A 13,641-nucleotide genomic window follows, 5' to 3' on the forward strand; every position below is an offset into this window, starting at 1 on the left:
GGAGCTTCATTTCAAATTAGCCACTTTAGATTAACAGTGATAGAGCCAAGAGAGCCATGGGGGAGGGATCACATGAGAAGAGCAATATCCTACACCACCTACCTCCTTCCCAACCCTACCAATATCCTACACCACCTACCTCCTTCCCCCCCTCCCGTGCATTCCCCGAGGCTCCAGAGGGGTTAATTCAGTGGTTCTCAAACGTTTGTACTGGTGACCCCTTTCACATAGCAAACCTCTGAGTGTGAACCCCCCCTTATAAATTAAAAAAACTTTTTAAATATATTTAACACTATTATAAATGCTGGAGGCAAAGCGGGGTTTGAGGTGGAAGCTGATAGCTCGTGACCCCCAGTAATAATCTCGTGACCCCCTGAGGGGTCACGAACCCCTGTTTGAGACCCCTGGGTTAATTTAATTTTAGCACCCTGTGTCCATTCACATGCATGTGCTATTTTGAGCATTTCAGTTTTTACAATATAGGCTCATCCCAAATTCTGGAACAAGCTCAAATGCTCAGTTCGTGGAGTATGTACATAAGCTATACTAAAGACAAACCTACAGTAACCATCTCCAGTTTGTGAGGGACCCCATGGAGACAGTCTGGGGGGGGGGCGCAAGTGGGGCAATTTGCCCTGGGCCCCGCAGGGGCCCCCACGAGAATATAGTATTCTATAGTATTGCAACTTTTTTTATGGAAGGGGCTCCCTGAATCCTCTGGGTGGCCCTGCCCCTTGTTCCAGGACAGCTTTGGGGGGAGGGCGAGGCCTCTGGCCCCAGGACAGGCCCCTGGCTGCCCTCTGTCACGGAGTCACCGGGCAGATGCTCTGGAACGACTCTTTATGAAGCTAGTCAGGACTCTGGGGGACCCTCCTCTCTCTGAGCATTCTGTCACCAGGGCAAGAGACATACACAACTTTGACCTTCCTGGGTCTGACCTCGGAGCATTCAGCATCCCCTTCCACACCATGCGCTTCCTGCAGCGAATCCACCCGGGTGGCCTTGTGGGGAAGCCAGAGGGCCCTGCACCCCAACTCCGCAGTCAACCATGACTCTCAGCCAGCGTGTAAAACGGAAGGTTTATTAGTCAACAGGAACACAGCATGGAACAGAGCTTGTTAGCAGAGAAATCAGTGACTTTCAGCCAACTCCATCTTGGGGGGACCTTGGGCCAGACATTCTGGACTCCCCCCTCCCCAAGTCCCCCACATCAGACTGAACTCAACCCTGCTGCCTGGCCCCCAACACACCCTTGGCTCCTCTCCTGGGCTTTTTCCTGCTTCCTGAGCAAAGTGTCTTCTGGTCACATCTCCCTCCTAGGTCTCAGGTTATCCATTTCTGATGTACAGGCAGCTGCGCAGCCACACCTGGCCCAAGGGCCTCAGCAAAATTAACACACCCAATTCCCACCAGCTAGGCATTGGTGCAGTGCACAGGGAAACTGAGGCACCCACAGTATTAGTGCAGGACAGTAAGACTCGAATGCAACATAACAAGGTGAAAAAAACACTTCGTCACACCCTCTATCCCCAGGAACATTTTGTTGGTGTCACTTTTACTAAGTCTGTTCCCCCGAAGCGACCCCAGTGCCTGGGATCCATTGGCAGGTTTCTGAGTGGGAGCGGAAGTGGAGTCCCGGAGTTCACACCTCACAGGAGCGGGGAGCTCACAACCTCCAGCTAGTTCTGTAAACCTCAGATTCACTTTGAGACTATGGCGAAGGCTCTAGTTCCCTCTTTCAGCCTTTCCCCTGCATCCCACCAATGATTAGCCCCTGCCAGAGCGGGAGTCCATTTCCCTCTTGGTGTCTCGGAAAGATCATGGTAATGGCAGGGAAGTCAGGACTCCTGGGTTCCATCTATCATCCTACCACTCAATCTCTGTGAGCCACCTCTCCCCGTGCCTCAGTTTGCCTATATGTATAATGGGGATATGTTCATAGAGACTTTCCTTTCATAGGTGTTTGGAAGATCCTTCAATGAAAGGTGCTGCACAGTTTGATGACAATTACTGATGAGAATTACTGATCTCTGGTCCCTTAGAGACAGCTCCGTGTGTCTGCAGAAAGTGCTTGTGTCTCCCCTCAGGCATCTTTCTCCAGATCTGTCTGTTGACTATCTACCCAGCCATCCTGGGCATTTGCAGGGTATCAGACCCTATGGAGATCTGGGAATTATTCCTTGTTTTATTACTAATCAACTATAATTTGTAAACATACACAGGTACACAGAGTAGCCAATTCCTCTCTGACTCAGCACAGAGCCCCAGAGTTCTCATCTCCATTTGGGAAGGTCCCTTAATTACTGTTTACTCCTAAAGCTGGATAAAGAGCACAGAAGTGCAGACATGGAAAGAGACATTGGCTGGAGTGTCTCCAGTCTCCAGCCTGTTTACATCCAGATGCCGCTTCTCCTCTAGAGGCTGAGTGAACCCCACTGGGATTGCACAGAGTTATATTATAAATGCTGCACACCCCTGTACTGATTCTCTGTGTGGGATGCTGCGGCAGATGCTGGGGTGAGAGAGGTGTGGGACACGGCTACCTGAGGGGGATTACCAGGGAAGACACTTCCATCTCAATATTCACAGGTATCCATCTCTTGCTGAGGAGCTCACCTGCTAAACAAACCCAGTGCAACATGGGTGTGATGCGATAGAGAGTAGGTCTGTGGTCCCTTCACTCCGAACAGCAATTATACATTCCAGGGTCTTTGCCACAGTTGATGAGTTTGCTCAAGTATCATAGGGCAAAATGTCACTCTTTCCTCTGCCTCCCCTCGCTGGCTGATGGCCTCTAGCCCTGAGGTGGCTGCATTTCAGTGGCACAGTTGATCCTTCAGGATGAAGGCGTTAGTTGATGGGCAATACAAGGCCAAATTCTGAGCCTTGGCCCGAAGGTTGCTCAGGCCCCACTGAGGCAAAACTTCCCTGGGAGTAGGAACTGAGTAAAGACATGAGGAGCCAGCTGTCTGTCAATGCACAGAGATTGTCATCTCCTCCTCTTGCATTTCAGGGCTCTGGTTGTTAACTAGAAGAGGACAGGGTGGCTATTGCCTGAATTTCATCTGCTGTAAATCATGGAGGTGCTAGAGCTCCTCACTAGAATAATTCTACATGGGAAAGACATATTGTCTCTTAACTTCATTCGAGAAGTTGGCTGAAACTTGAAACTTTCAGAAAACAATTCAGCTGGAAGTAGGCACTCAGCATGGGAAATTTCGCTCCAAATGGTTAAAATTTGCCAAACTTAGAAAACAGCTGAAAACGAGGTCTCCTAATTGAAGGTATCAGACAGCCTTAACTAATGGTAGTGCCACCCACATCACCTACAATAGCCAACCCATTTGCGAATCCCATTCAGCTAAGCTCTTTGCTCCAATAATGTCTGTGGCAAAGATTTCCATTAATCTCATACCAGCTTTTCCATTGTTTCCTAACCTTGTCAATTTTTTTTTTTTAATTTCCCTTTATTTTTAATAGTTTACATTTAACAGTATTTCTGTATCTGGCAGCTCCCCCCATTCTCATAGCCTGTCTCATAAACCCCCTTTCTATCTGTTGTATCCTTTATACAGAGTGGGTGACCAAAACTGACCAATATCTAGAGTAAATTATTCTCCATCACGTTCCTTAAGCATACGATCATTGACTTTGTTTTGGCCACTGCTGTGAATAAGCAGGTGTTTCCGTGGGGCTGCTATCAATGTTGCCCATGTCTTTTCCCTGAGGTGTGTTCTAGTTGGGATGTTTCCCGCTAACATGTCTTGGCAACGGTTTGGTTTTTTTTTCCACTATCAGATTTTGAGCTACCAGTGAATGGGGAATTCCCTACAGCATGAACTCTCTTGCCTGGCTTTTATTTGCATTAAGGAGCAATGATGGATAACCAGTATCCACACTCGTGGTTCCTGCTGGTGCCTAATAAGGATTCCCAGACCATGAGATGTAGGAATTACTGAGGCAGGGAGCACCATCAAATATGGAATTGGCATTAGTAAGGCCAGTTGTTCATAATTCATTTCTCTGAATAATGAAAATTCATTTTTCAGTGTGCGAAGAGCGACCAATCTGCTTCACCCATGAGAACAGCGTTCAGTAGTGCACGTAATGTCTCATATTGACATTGTCTCTCCATCCAGGCATTTGTACTGCAACCATCACCCTAGACCCTGGGCATGTACAGGAAGTCAGGGGAACGTATGGTACATGCAGGAGACACCGTTCTGCCTCAGAGTTGGACACCTTCTCCCCTACTGCATGTCAGATTCCAACACAACTGACTTCACCAACCCCTCCACCTTCATCCTGCTGGGCATTCCTGGCCTGGAGGCGGCCCATGTCTGGATCTCCATCCCCTTCTGTGCTATGTATGTCACAGCCCTCTTGGGGAACATAACCATCCTGTTCGTCGTGAATCGGGAGCTGAACCTCCATGGGCCCATGTTCTATTTCCTCTGTATGCTGGCCATCACTGACCTGGTCCTGACTACGTCCATCCTTCCCAAATCGCTGAGCATCCTCTGGTTCAATTCCAGGGAGATTGATTTTAATGCCTGCCTCACCCAGATGTACTTCATTCACTGCTTCTTAGCAATGGAGTCAGGGATCTTCGTGGCCATGGCTTTGGATCGTTACGTGGCCATCTGTGATCCCCTGAGACATTCTACCACCCTCACAAACCCTGTGGTGGCCAAGATTGGCCTGGCTGTGGTTCTGCGCGGCAGCATACTCGCATTGCCCTATCCATTCCTGGCGAGGCAGTGGCCATATTGCAGAACCAACATCATCCCCCACTCGTACTGTGAGCACATGGCCGTGGTGAAGCTGGCCTGCGCTGACACCCGTGTCAGTAGTTACTACGGCCTCTTTGTGTTATTCTGTGTGAAGGGTCTGGATGTGTTTTTTATCGCCATTTCCTATGTCGAGATCCTAAGGGCCATCTTCAGCCTCCCCACAAAGGATGCCCGGCTTAAGACTTTTGGGACCTGCGGTTCCCACCTCTGTGCCATCTTAGCCTTTTACATACCAGGTCTCTTCTCCTCCCTCATGCACCGGTTTAGTAGCAATGTGGCCTTGCATTTCCACATTCTCATTGCCAACGTGTACCTCCTTCTGCCCCCCGCGCTAAATCCCATCATCTATGGGGTGAGGACCAAACAGATCTGGGACAGGCTGCTCCAGCTCTTAACTCATAAAGGTACCTAAAGTTTTCTTCTGGTCCTCTGGCTCTTAGACTAAGCTCTGTGAAGAAAATTGGCTGGTGTCATGGTGCCGGGCCCTCTTCCCTGAATCACTTACTGGACAGTAAAAGAGACATTTATTCCTTTCCTGGCCTTGCAGTGCTGTATCAGCATGACAAACTGGGAAATCAGTATGTTAAGAACTCACTGGGTTGGCAATTTTCTAATTCCTGGTAATTGGACCCCTAAGAACATAAAACCAGCCATACTGGGTTAGATGAAAGGCCCATCTAACCCAGAATCCTGTCTTCCAACAGTGTCCATTCCCAAGTTTTCCATAGGGAAGGAACAGAACAGGTAATCATCAAGTGGTCCATATGCTGTTGCCCATTCCTAGCTTCTGGCAAACAGAGGACAGGAACACCATAGAATCATAGAATCATAGAAGATTAGGGTTGGAAGAGGAGGTCATCTAGTCCAAACCCTTGCTCAAAGCAGGACCAAAACCAAGTAAATAATCCCAGCCAGGGCTTTGTCAAGCTGGGCCTTAAAAACCTCTCAGGAGATTCCACCACCTTCCTAACTAACGTATTCCAGTGCTTCACCACCCTCCTAGTGAGATAGTGTTTCCTAATGTCCAACCTAGACCTCCCCACTGCAACTTGAGACCACTGCTCCTTTTTCTGTCATCTGCCATCACTGAGAACAGCCGAACTCCATCCTCTTTGGAACCCCGCTTCAGGTAGTTGAAAGCAGTTATCAAATCCCCCCTCACTCTTCTCTTCTGCAGACTAAACAAGCCCAGTTCCCTCAGCCTCTCCTCGCAAATCATGTGCCCCAGCCCCCTAATTATTTTTCTTGCCCTCCGCTGGACTTTCTCCAATTTGTCCACATCCTTTCTGTAGTGGGGGGACCAAAACTGGATGCAATACTCCAGATATGGCCTCACCACTGCCTGATAGAGGGGAATAATCACTTCCCTCGATCTGCTGGCAATGCTCCTACTAATGGAACCCGATAGGCCGTTAGCCTTCTTGGCAACAAGGGCACACTGCTGACTCATATCCAGCTTCTCGTCCACTGTAATCCCCAGGTCCTTTTCTGCAGAACTGCTGCTTAGCTAGTCAGTCCACAGCCTGTAGCGGTGCATGGGATTCTTCCATCCTAAGTGCAGGACTCTGCACTTGTCCTTGTTGAACCTCATCAGATTTCTTTTGGCCCAATACAAACTCACAATCTCTGCTATGTAACTGGACCTCAATGAATTAAACTCAAGTCTGTATGTATATTGATATTTTAACCAACACTCTACCTCTTTTCTTTTATAATAATTTTTTGTTTAGTTAACAAGAATTGACTATAAGCATGTATTTTGGGTAAGATCTATGTTATAATTTGACCTGGATGTATGGCTGATCTTTTGGGGTTGGAAGAACCTTTTCTTTTATATGATGGGGTTGGAAGAACCTTTTCTTTTATATGATGAGATAAGATTTTCAGTAATCATCATCATATCTTGCATGTGTGTCTGGACGGAGGCCTGAGGCTGGGCACTTTAAGGAAACTGCATTATTTGGACTTCTGAGTAATCAGTGAGGTACAATAGAAGGTGTTTTGTGCTGGCTTGGTAAATCTAAGTATTGGAATATGCACCAGCTTTTGGGGTTTGTCTGCCCCGTTCTGTTTGCAGTTTACCCTAATTGAGTGACCTCCGCTGGCTCCCAAGGGCAACCTCTCTCCCCAGTTTAGTGTCATCTGCGAACTTGCTGAGGGTGCAATCCATCCCGTCATTCAGATCATTCATAACGATGTTAAACAAAACGGGATCAACCCCTGGGGGACTCTGCTTGATACCAGCTACCAACTAGTCATTAAGCCGTTGATCACTACCCATTGAGCCCGACAATCTAGCCAGCTTTCTATCCACCCCATAGTCCATTCATCCAATCCATATTTTTTAACTTGCTGGCAAGAATACTGTGAGAGACTGTATCAAAAGCTTTGCTAAAGTCAAGATATATCATGTCCACTGCTTTCCCCATATCTACAGAGCCAGTTATCTCATCATAGAAGGCAATCAGGTTGGTCAGGCATGACTTGCCCTTGTTGAATCCATGTTGATGGTTCCTGATCACCTTCCTCTCCTTTAAGTGCTTAAAAATGGTTTCCTTTAGGACCTGCTCCATGATTTTCCCAGGGACTGAAGTGAGGCTGACCAGTCTGTAGTTCCCTAGGTGCTCCTGTTTTCCTTTTTTAAAGATGGGCACTCTATTTGCCTTTTGTTATAGTCTTGACCTTCACAACATCCTCTGGCAAGGAATTCCATAAGTTACCTGTGTGTTGTGTGAAGAAATACTTCCTTTTGTTTGTTTTAAACCTGCTGCCTATTAATTTCATTGGGTGACCCCTAGTTCTTGTGTTATGAGAAGGATTAAATAACACTTCCATATTTACATTCTCCACACCAGTCATGATTTTATAGAGCTCTATCATATCCCCCCTTAGTCATCTCTTTTCCAAGCTGAAAAGTTCCGATCATATTAATCTCTCCTCATTGGGAAGCTGTTCCACAACCCTAATCATTTTTGTTGCCCCTTTCTGAACATTTTCCAGTTCCAATATATTTTTCTCAGATGGGGTGACCAGATCTGTATGCAGTATTCAAGATGTGGGAGTACCATGGATTTATTTAGAGGCAATATTATATTTTCTGTCTTATTATCTATCCCGTTCCCTATGATTACTAACATTCTGTTAGCTTTTTGCAACTAAAGGGTTAATAATAAAAATGAAGAAGAGTTATAAATGGTTAATAGATCATATATATATAGAAGTGATTTTTCAGTGTTCAGGGATCAGGATCATATCAGTGATGGAATAAACTGCTAGCTTGCAAATGTCTCTCTGAAAATTACCCAAGCAGGTTGGGGGTCATCAGTCCTTGTTCAGAGCTTTCTTGCTGGAAACCCAGTGCAGAGAAATGAAGACAAGATGGAGATGTCTCAGGGGTCCTTCTGTATCCTCTGACCTGTGCATGGAATTTTACAGTCCCAAACAAAGCCCACAGCCCAGGTGCCCAGAAAATTACTAGTCCAAGTGGGCGTCCAGGGTCACATGATCATATGCCATGTCCTTACATGCTTTGATTTCTCACAAGGGTAATCACTGACCATATTATTGTAGAGGTGTGTTTCTTCTCTGGTCCATTGTGAGAGCTAAGTGTCCTTGTTGGCCCTCAACACATAGCTGCCTGGCTTTATCCACCTGAAGGGTGTTACCGAGAAATACAACACAGGTTTAAGATACCAGTGCATTGCCAATAATCATAACTTCAGACACAAAGATGATACATTCATATAAACAGGATAATCACACTTAGACTTTTCCATGGACACCTGATATGACATGCTTCATGTTGGGATGGTGCCGAATTGGTGTGGCCATACTGAATGAATGGTGAGAATATGGCTTGATATGACTGAACTGCAAAAGAGGATTCTGGGAGCAGAATCTTCTCTTAGCATCAGGCAGATGCCAGTGGTGAAACTGACTTGCTACATGTTGCATGTATCATCAATACTGATCTTTGAGTCAGCAAATATGTCCACTTGAAAGCAAACAACACGTGTAGAACATTATGAGTGGAGCATGGGCATCTCGACGCTGTTGAAGGACATCACACAGGGGGCTGAAGTGAATGATTGATAACGGAGTGAATGTGGGATAATGTTCAGTTGGCACCACTCTGCAGTCTCCTCCTAAAGTATTAATTAGGTAAAAATCAGTAGCATGGGCATGCTTTTAAGACATGTGATTCCTTTGAGGAAAAAGAGTATAAAAATCAAGCAAATTAAATTACTGTTGGGAATTAATGCTGCTAGACAGAGTAGCTAAAACTCTGCGCCAAACTCTGTGAGGCCTGGGCTTGAGGGAATCTGAGACAGACCAGAGGGCTGAGGAGACCAGACCTGGAGGGAAGAACTCATCTATAGACTTGGTAACCACCTTCTGTGTTTGCCAAGCAGGAACTCTGTGAGGCTAGCACAGGTCCTGTTTGTGTAGGTTTGTGAATGAGAGGCTCGCTAAGAGGAATGTTGTCAGGGTTCCCTCCCCACTCTGAACTTTAGGGTACAGACCCGCATGAAGATCCCCTAAGCTTATTTCTACCAGCTTAGGTTAAAAACTCCCCTATTCCTCCCCCACCAAGTGATTTAAACAAACATTTAGGGAGGGCCACTTGGAGCCCTACCTTCCCCAAATATCCCCCCAAGCCCATATACCCCATTTCCTGGGCAGGCTTGAGAATAATCCCCCAAGCCCCTACACCCCCTTTCTTGGTGGAGGCTTGAGAATAATATCCTCACCAATTGGTACAGGTGAACACAGACCCAAACCCTTGGATCTTAAGAACTTTAAGAATCTTAAAAGAGGAATTTAAATTAAAGAAAAGGTAAAAGAATCACCTCTGTAAAATCAGGATGTTATGTACTTTACAGAATAACAAAAGACTCAAGAACATAGAGGATCTCCCCTCTAGGCAAAACCTTAAAGTTACAAAACCAGGGATAAACCTCCCTCTAGACAAGGAAAATCACAAGCCAAAATAAAAGTAAGCTAACGCATTTCCTTATTATTACTTACTAATTCTAACTGAATTGGATTGCTTGTCTTCTTGATCTGTCTCCGGCAAGCACACAGAACAGACAGACAAAGAACAGACAAAAGAAAGCCTTTTCCCCCTCCCCAGATTTGAAAGTATCTTGTCCCCTTATTGGTCCTTTGGGTCAGATGCCAGCCAGTTACCTGAGCTTCTTTATCCCTTTACAGATAAAAGGATTTTGTGCCTCTGGCCAGGAGGGATTTTATAGCACTGTACACAGGAGGGTTGTCACCCTCCCCTTTATAGTTATGACAAATGTATATCTCTTAATGTATAGTTCGTTAATGTCTAACATAGGAGTTAGGTGCTTCATGTAACCATTTACTGCTTGTGTAATTCCTTCTCAAATAAACTGCAGTGTATGCAAGTTAATTACTGTGGACTTTTTTCACTGGTATGATAGTAATCTGCTCCAGTGGGAGCCATTAAAGATCCATTAAGGGGTAGTAGCTCCCTGGTGCCAACACTTCATACATGATTTATTGCAATTGTATAACAGTGATTCAGTCATGCAGCATCACACCATGTTCTCATCCCATGATGGTGACAGCTGCTAGCCACCTAATGAAGGGACATTTCTCAAGTTCCAGCGGGGCAAGCTGCTGGGACACTAGAGCCACAAGAGGACAGGAAGAGCAGATAAAAACTTGTTTTCCTGAAGGGAGCCTGCTCCTTATACAAATAAAAGAGGAAAGAGTTCTTTAAAAGTGAGAGGTGGATGTCCATGAACCTGGCTGATTCCTCCAAGCGTCGCCAACCAGCCCTCTTGGCTTTCAACAACCTTAGCATCTTCCAGAGAAGCATCCAGGTCTATGTTGCCGGCACAGGGGCCCGAGGACAGCAACAGTGAGGTTCGTTGCCCGGTGTCCTTCGCGCCAATAAACAGACCGGGGTGGAGAAACAATCAAAGTTTATTTGAGATCCCAAAATGGTGCAAGGAGACAGGCAAGTCTCAAATCAAGCACACCAGCAAAAACAGTTTCTCTCTTCTTATACATTTTACAACTAAGCCCCCCTCTCTCCCGCTCTCTACCACATCCCATACTCCCCCTCCCCTCTCTACCGAAGGCATGTTTATACATTTAAGCAACTAAATCATTCTAGGGCTATACATCTAGCTTGTTAGTAACTTCTCCCTAAACAGTTATTTGGTCCTGTTTACCCTTAGTTTATTACCCCTTCCCCAGCTAGAAACATGCAAACCTCATCATTATTGTTTGGTACCTGGTATGAGCAAGGTCGTAATTGCTAACTGACTATTTACACATTCCAATTCCTGTCCTTGGCTTTTGAGGCCGATTAGAGTTAAACATGGAAGGACAGAGTTTAAACATGGAAGAACTCTGGCTCAGGTAGGCCTAGTGACCCCAACAGCTAGATCCCAATTTAGGCACCACTGCCTTTCTCAAACCCCAGCTCATCTACTACTTAACCCTGTAGTGGCCCATGGTTCCACCAGTAGCCTGCACAAAGCAACCAGAGCGCTGATGCTGCTCCACAGCTAACCAGCTCCTCAGAGTCTTAGCTTAGGCCTCAAATCTGGTTGGATTCTCCCATGAATTGTTCCCTGCCCCTCCCCACAGCAGGCCTGATGTGTTAGGCATTCTCAGACCACGCCTTCTGGATGGGGCCTTGCAGGTCAGGAATGTGTGTGTTTGCACATGTGTGTGTGTGTGTGTGTGCATGTGAGTGTGTGCACACGGGACTGTATGTGTGTTTGCATGTGTTTCCGTGTTTGTGCACCTCCAGAATATCCCATAGCCCAGCGGTTTAGCACCCTCACTTGGAATGTGGGAGACACAGATTCAAATCCCTGCTCCACTGAAACGTTATTGGTACAAAGTGGAAGAGCTCCAGCCAGCCAGACTCAGTGCCCCATCCAGAATAAGCATTTGTCTGGAGTCCAGGGCACTCATTGCCCAGGGGCTGAAGCTGACTCTAACAGACGCGCTGAATGGCACTTTTCATCATTCCATCGGGAAGCGATTTAGCCAGGCTGCTGAGCAGCGTTATCCCCATGTCATTAATCAACTGAGCCACACAATGATCCGGTAGCTGAGCACTAGGGCCCACAAGCTGTATGACGCACAATCGCACCCACCTGCCACACAACCCTGCTCCCAACCCTCAGCTGCTATTATTGGCTTCCTGGCTTCCCTCTCTGCTGATGGTTGGCCTGTCTGCCCCAGTGCTGTGTCCTCGCCGCACTCACTGCAGGCTCCTTGTCAGGCTGCAGCAGCTCTCATCCCAGTCCCGGAGCAGAGGGAGCCCAGCTGGGAGGGGAGGGATGTAGATATGATCCACGAACTGATGGGGGAGGAGAGGAGGGAGCAACAGGGGAGGGCCCCAGGGGAATAGGCAGGGAGAGGGCAGGACCTTGAGGGAAGAAGCAAGGCACAGAGCAGGACCTCAGGGATCCAGTTACCAGCCATTAAAAAAGTGGCAACTCTATGTTTACTGAGTTACACAGAGACCAATTCCCCAATTTGTCAAACTGACACAGCACAGTGGGGCCAGGAAAGGGTTTCAAGTCTCTTTGACTATCCAGTCAGGGATCCGGGGGAGAGGGCCCAGCACCATCTCACCAGCCAGCTCTGCACAGAGCTCAGTCTGAGAGCCAGAAAAAATGTTAGCCCCATTTATAAGTAAATAGCCGGAGCAGCCTGTCCCGGATCTGTTTGGTCCTCACCCCATAGATGATGGGGTTTAGCGTGGGGGGCAGCAGGAGGTACACATTGGCAATGAGAATATGGAAAGGCAGGGGCACCGTGTGGCCAAACCGGTACATGAGGGAGGAGAAGAGAGCTGGGATGTAAAAGGATAAGATGGCACAGAGGTGGGAGCTGCAGGTCCCAAAAGTCTTGAGCCGGGCGTCCTTTGTGGAGAGGTTGAAGATGGCCCTGAGGATCTGGATATAGGACACGACAATAAAAATCACATCCAGACCCATCACACAGAATAGCACAAAGAGTCCATAGTAACTACTGATGCGGATGTCGGCACAGGCCAGCTTCACCACGGCTATGTGCTCGCAGTACGCGTGGGGGATGATGTTGGTTCTGCAATATGGCCACTGCCTCGCCAGGAGGACGAGGGGTAGCATGACCATGCAGCCGCGCAGCATCACAGCCAGGCCGATCTTGGCCACAACTGGGTTTCTCAGGATGGTGGAATGTCTCAGGGGTTTGCAGATGGCCACATAGCGATCCAAAGCCATGGCCACGAAGATCCCAGACTCCATCACGAAAAAGCAGTGAACGAAGTACATCTGGGTGAGGCAGGCACCAAAATCGATCTCCCTGGTATTGAACCAGAAGATGCTCAGCATTTTGGGCAGGATAGAAGTGGACAGGACCAGGTCAGTGATGGCCAGCATGCAGAGGAAATAGTACATGGGTCTATGGAGGCTCGGTTCCCTTTTCACAATGAACAGGATAGTGAAGTTCCCCAAGACGGCTATGGCAGACATGGTGCAGAAGGGGATGGAGATCCAGATATGGGCCACCTCCAGGCCAGGAATGCCCATCAGGATGAAAGTGGAGGGGTTGGTGAATTTGGTTGTGTTGGAATCTGACATGGAGTAGGGGAGAAGGTGTCCAACTCTGAGGCAGAACGGTGTCTACTGCATGTACCATACGTTCCCCTGACTTCCTGTACATGCCCAGGGTCTAGGGTGATGGTCGCAGTACAAATGCCTGGATGGAGAGACAATGTTAATATGAGAAATGACATGCACTACCGGTGGCTATTCTCATGGGTGAAGCAGATTGGTCGCTCTTCACACACTAAAAAATGACATTC

The 13,641-nt window shown here is 47.3% G+C and overlaps 2 protein-coding genes across 2 annotated transcripts; one reads left to right on the forward strand and one right to left on the reverse strand.

Moving 5' to 3' along the window:
• Nucleotides 1-4,257: 4,257 nt before the first annotated feature.
• On the forward strand, nt 4,258-5,205 carry LOC117872855 (olfactory receptor 52R1-like). Its single transcript, XM_034761671.1, has one exon. The coding sequence runs from the start codon at nt 4,258-4,260 to the stop codon at nt 5,203-5,205; it is 948 nt and encodes a 315-aa protein (XP_034617562.1).
• A 7,264-nt stretch (nt 5,206-12,469) lies between these two features.
• On the reverse strand, nt 12,470-13,423 carry LOC117872864 (olfactory receptor 52M1-like). Its single transcript, XM_034761684.1, has one exon. It carries the CDS (start codon nt 13,415-13,417, stop codon nt 12,470-12,472), a length of 948 nt encoding a protein of 315 aa, XP_034617575.1. The 5' UTR covers nt 13,418-13,423.
• Between the last annotated feature and the right edge of the window lie 218 nt (nt 13,424-13,641).

The sequence above is a fragment of the Trachemys scripta genome, chromosome 1 (assembly GCF_013100865.1).
Source record: "Trachemys scripta elegans isolate TJP31775 chromosome 1, CAS_Tse_1.0, whole genome shotgun sequence".
Taxonomy (NCBI): Eukaryota; Metazoa; Chordata; order Testudines; family Emydidae; genus Trachemys; species Trachemys scripta.

Excerpts from the sequence above, each read along its gene's own strand:
- LOC117872855 (XM_034761671.1), top strand. The coding sequence starts at position 4,258 with ATGTCAGATTCCAACACAACTGACTTCACCAACCCCTCCACCTTCATC.
- LOC117872864 (XM_034761684.1), bottom strand. The coding sequence starts at position 13,417 with ATGTCAGATTCCAACACAACCAAATTCACCAACCCCTCCACTTTCATC.